Here is a 5190-nt window from a genome sequence, read left to right as displayed (position 1 = left end):
CCCCCCCCCCCCCCCGACTGCAGAAAGACACTTGCTCATGAAATCCTGGGAATGTGGTTATACAGATCCAGATAGAGTTGGGGTGACCTGGGGGAATCTGGGGGAGACTGAATTAGGCATTGACTCTATTTCTTACAAAAGAGAAGTCGTTGGCCCCATGGTCCCTGACAGGTAGGAAGTGTACCTTGTCACTTGGCCACCTGGAGAGAGTCCTGCCCTGCAGATGGTGGGGATGCAGGTTAGGCAGAAGTGGTGGCTTTAATGCTGACCTGGAGTGTCTCATTCCCTGGTCACCTCTGCTGTGTCTGTTTCCTCACTCTGTGATGTGCCTATAGGGGATATTGCAGGAGCTCACACTGCCCAGAGCAGGGGTCCCTGAAGACTCAGACAGGGTTTCTCCATCACCTCTGAGTAGCTTAGATAACTATGAGACACCCCCGCCCCCCGCCACCGGATACTTCTGTTTCTGTGACTTTGCCCCACCCCCTCATGACAGACTATATGCATGGTTGTTGGGTTCCCACCAATGGAGAGAGTCGCTGACTGATCTCCTGGGCACTCTTTCCATGGTCTGTCACATCTGGCCTTGACCACCTGGAGGAAGGTGGCTACTACACAGGGCAGGCTCCTCCCCCTGGGCCTTTACCTGCTGGTACCCCCTGCCTCTGGCCCTGTGCTCAGTCCCTTATCTAACAAATTACAGATCTAGCTGGTGTCTCTTTTTAGGGTGCCCTTCTTTGTAGAATGGACACCTTGTGAGTTAGTCCTTAAGGAAGAACCAATGAGCCAGACTCTGCTCTCGGAGTCTGCCATCTAGCTCCCACGGCTGGGAAGCAAATACCCAAGAGAATCATGCAGAAGGAGAGTTCATTTTGGCTCGTGTTTCCAGCCCACGGTGTGCTGGCTCTCTCTTTGGGTGTGAGATGAGGCAGAACATCACAGTGGGGAGGAAGTGGCATTTGGCTGGCAAAGCTGCTCGCTTCATGGTAGCCTGGAAGGAGGGGGAGGAGAAAAGGTGTCATGGCTAAGCCCAGAGAGCACCCCCAGTGACCTTCAACCTCTAATCAGGCCACACCCCCTAAGTACCATTTGCCCACATCATCATCTCATGACCCCTTTGCTGGGCTCAGTTGGTAGAGTGCTTCCCCAGCATGCACAAGGCCCTGGGTTCAAGCCCCAGCACCGCACAGCCAGGGCATGATGGCGCTTGCCTGCAGTCTAAGCGCTCTGGAGGCAGAGTCAGGAGACTTAAGAGTTCAAGGTCATCCCTGTTACAGAGGGAATTTGAGGCCAGCCTAGAGTATATGAGATCACATCTTAGAAAACCAAAAGACAGAAAAACAAAACCTATAACCGGCCCCTGTGTATGGAGCTGGTTCCTTGGTGTCCTCTGAGACATCACGATGCCCCTTTCCTGGTCCCCACAGTGTGACTCACAGGAAGGTGTGTGTGGGTCCAGGCAGGGCTAGTCATTGATCTGGTGGCATTAGTGAAAGCCAGGGAGGAAACAGGCTGCACGGGGACAGGACAGCACCGTGGAGTGTTGGCACGTCAGGGGCCTGACAGGATGAACCTGCCTTCTAGAACCGGGAGAAGTACCTGATGCCCTTCCTGTCCCTTCAAATCATGGACTTCCTGCTGTGCCTGCTCACGCTGCTGGGCTCCTACATCGAGTTGCCAGCCTACCTGAAGTTTGCCACTGGGCCCCGCTCTGTGAGTACCCGTGTGCATGACCTCACCTGGGCAGGCTGGCCAGGTCATGGTCCCTTTCCTCCTCGATATCCTTCAGCAAGGCCCCTGATCCCTGCAAACCACTGACAGGCAGGATCCTTTTTCTGCAGGCTACACCTCCTGCTTTAGGACCACATAAGGGTGGCACGAGGTTGGAACGTGGTGTGTAATGCCACCATAGGGCAGCAGCCCCAGCCCCAGACCAGAGGACTATGTCTCCAGACCCCAGAGCCTGGTGAGACAGCTGTTTCACACTGGCCGTGCATGGGTTACCCCGGAGAGAAAGGCATGGTGCTTTTTCAGGCTTCAGTCTTAGTTTAATTCCTCTTTTGGAATCCAGCAAGATGGATGGATGGTCAAGGCCAAGGAACGAGGGATGGAGGAGAGCTGTGGTGGCCCTAGCTGGATGCAATAGGCACAGCTCTGTCACACCTGCCTTCACAACCCCCAGCTCTGGTCCTCGAAGGGCTGGGCTGCTGGAAGGTGGGAGGGCTGGGGAGTTAGAAGACCCCTGGTCATGGTCCTAGCTCTGTGCACACCCTGATGTGAGCATCACACGTCCCTTTCTCTAAGTACAGCTGACGAGGGTGTGGCTAGCGGATGGTCTCCCGAGGGAGGTCTACTCTGTGCCCCGCTCACGAGGTATTGTGCTTCCTTTTGGCCCTCCTAAGGGTCCCTCTAAGGTCCCCCTGATGACCCTGCAGCTGCTTGACTTCTGCTTGAGCATTTTGACGCTGTGCAGCACCTACATGCAAGTGCCCACCTACCTCAACTTCAAGTCCATGAACCACATGGTGAGTGCTGATGGAAGACCAGGCCCCATCTTGGCTGTGCAGCTGGGGGCAAGGTGTCCCCCCATGCTGGGAAGGGGTCATGGTTGGAGGCTGAGTTTCCAGGGGGGAAGACTCAGGTGTGAGTGAGCTACTGGGGGAGCAACTGTCAGACAGAACTTCTAGGGTGAAAGAAGGCCAGGCCACGATGAGCCGTATGACATCCTGCCCTGCCTTATAGGAATGATACTAAGTGTCCACTGCTGTCACTGTCCCCAAGCATGGTGACTTAAAATAACACGTGTTATGTGACAGTTCTGAGGACCAGGAACTTTGTGGTGGCTTGCTAGGTGGTTCAGTTGGTGACAGCTAGCATGGTCACTAGGCTGAAGGAGAGTGATCAGCTCCCCCAGGGATCCTTATATCAGCATTGATGCCCCCTGCAGTTCCTCACAGTGTGGACCTCACATAGGGCAGCCTGAGCATCCTCAGGGCATGGCTGCTGGCTTTCCCAGCGGACGGGTTGGGAAGGAGAAAGGGAGGCATCAATAGGGATGTCTTTATCTGGCATCGGGCTGGCTGTCCCTGAAAGCTCACATTGCCCCCATGTGAATCTAGCCCACCCTCCAGGGAAGAGGCCAGTGTTCCTGAATTCAGGAAAAGGTGGGTCAAAAAATGTCTGGGGTGCGAGGCATAGTGGTGCTTGCCTAGAATCCCAGCACTTGGGAGGCTGAGGCAGGGGGATTGCTGTGAGTCTGAGACTAGTCCGGACTATGTTGCAAGATGTTTTAACAGACAGACAGAATGTGCGGGCATATCTCCTCCTTTCCCAGAGGTGGTGCCTCTCACACCTGGTGTCAAGCAAGTTGGTCCCAGCTGGAGCTACCCTGGAGGTGGTGGGTGTGACCTGCCAGGTGTCGGAGGACTAAGCAGCTCCCTGAAGCCATCTAGGGAAGACATGAGGTGGTTCCCAACCTGGGAAGCACCAGCTACCCTCATTTCCCCTGGGACTCTTGAGCTGGGAGTTGCCAAGGTGGAGTGTGTGTGTGTGTGTGTGTGTGTGTGTGTGTGTGTACCTGCCACCCTGACTGGTGGGGGACTAGAGCCCCCAGGGCTGAGGTGTTGATGTGCCTCTATATTGTTGCAGAATTATCTCCCGAGCCAGGAGGGCATGCCGCACAGCCAGTTCGTCAACATGATGATCATCTTCTCAGTGGCCTTCATCACTGTGCTCATCCTGAAGGTGAGTGGCACTGCGCAGCCATGGTTCTGTTTTAAGCACGGTTTCAGGCTGTGCAGTGGCTCAGGTTTCCCTATAATGGACTATGAGGAGGCAGAATGAGGTGTGCTGTGGTCCCCTCCTGGTTCTAACCTTTCCCTAGCCCACCTTCCTCAGCTCCTCTGACCTGGCTTGGAATCCTTCCGGACATTCTGCTTATAGTCTGTGGGTCTGCAAAGTCATCTGCACTCAGCCACCTGGGCCCAGCTTGTAGCTCTTTGTGACACTCGCCCAGTGTGCTGTCCTAGGTTAGACTTCAGCCCTATGGGTGGAGGCTACATACATTGTTTTGTGCTCTTAAAAAACAATGTATCAGGTGCCTTTGTTTTGTTTTTGAGACAGAGTCCAGGCTGGCCTCAAAGTCACTATGTATCCCTGGCTGACTTTGAACTCTTAATCCTCCTGCCTCCACTTTCCAAGTGCTGGGATCATAGTCTATGCCCTCAATCTCAGCTCAGAGGCAGTTTTGGAGAGGACTTTCCCATTATTGGGTTCTGTTTCGAGATGGGTGGGGTCCTTCAGATAGTGAGTTCCCCATCACTCAGATGGATGAGTAGGGTGTGTCAGTGTCCAGGGAGGCTGGAGGGCTGATCAGAAGCCTGCATATCTCTTGCTGCATGGTGGTTCTGGGCATCAGGATGGGCAGTCTCTGGGGCATGCCAGGCTGGCATGTGAGGAAGCTCAAAGCCAGAATGGGAGGGGTGTCTGAGCAGCTATTTGGATGCTGACTTCTGGGGTGAGGAAGCAGTGGCTCCCTGGAGGCGTTGCACATCTGTCTGGAGCCTCTCAGGTGAGAGTAGGAGGCGGGCAAAGCCAAGCCAAAATGGGCTCTTTTCCAGGTCTACATGTTCAAGTGTGTGTTGAGATGCTACAGATTCATCAAGTACACGAATTCGGCCACAGAGAACAGCAGCTCCAAGATGTTCCTCAAGGTGAGCCTGATGAAGGGGCAAATACCAGGGCAATCCACTTTCTTGCTGTGCCACTTGGGACCAGTTCCGTTTCCTCTCCAGGCCTCAGTACTTGTAAGAAGATTGTTGGACCAGAAGAAATGTAAACAACATCACCTCTAATAGTCTAAGATTCCATCCACCAACCAATCCATCCACCCACCTACCTATCCGTCTATCATCCATCTACCTATCTACCCATCCATCACCATCCATCTACCTACCTACCCATCTATAATCCATCCACCTACCTACCTACCTGTCTATCATCATCCATCCACCTACCCATCCATCATCCAGCCATCTACCCACCTATCCACCCACCCATCCATCTATTCATTCATTCCTCTAGCCACCTACTCATCCATCCATCCATCCATCCATCCATCCATCCATCCATCCATCCATCCATGCATACATCCACCCACCTACAACCTACCTATTACCCATTATCCAACCA

General features: G+C 53.8%; 1 protein-coding gene across 1 annotated transcript in view; it reads left to right on the top strand.

Annotated features, from left to right (window-relative positions):
* The window catches only part of Laptm5 (lysosomal protein transmembrane 5), a 20921-nt gene that overhangs the window by 13132 nt on the left and 2599 nt on the right, over positions 1 to 5190 (top strand). Inside the window, exons 4-7 of the mRNA XM_005353147.3 lie at positions 1585 to 1713; positions 2403 to 2525; positions 3649 to 3744; positions 4620 to 4712. Coding sequence (XP_005353204.1) covers positions 1585 to 1713; positions 2403 to 2525; positions 3649 to 3744; positions 4620 to 4712 — 441 coding nt within the window. The remainder of the gene's footprint in view (positions 1 to 1584; positions 1714 to 2402; positions 2526 to 3648; positions 3745 to 4619; positions 4713 to 5190) is intronic.

Source organism: Microtus ochrogaster, chromosome 10 (genome assembly GCF_000317375.1).
Source record: "Microtus ochrogaster isolate Prairie Vole_2 chromosome 10, MicOch1.0, whole genome shotgun sequence".
Classification (NCBI taxonomy): Eukaryota; Metazoa; Chordata; class Mammalia; order Rodentia; family Cricetidae; genus Microtus; species Microtus ochrogaster.
Note: the sequence above shows the minus strand (reverse complement) of the source record. Positions and strands in the feature narration are given on the sequence as shown.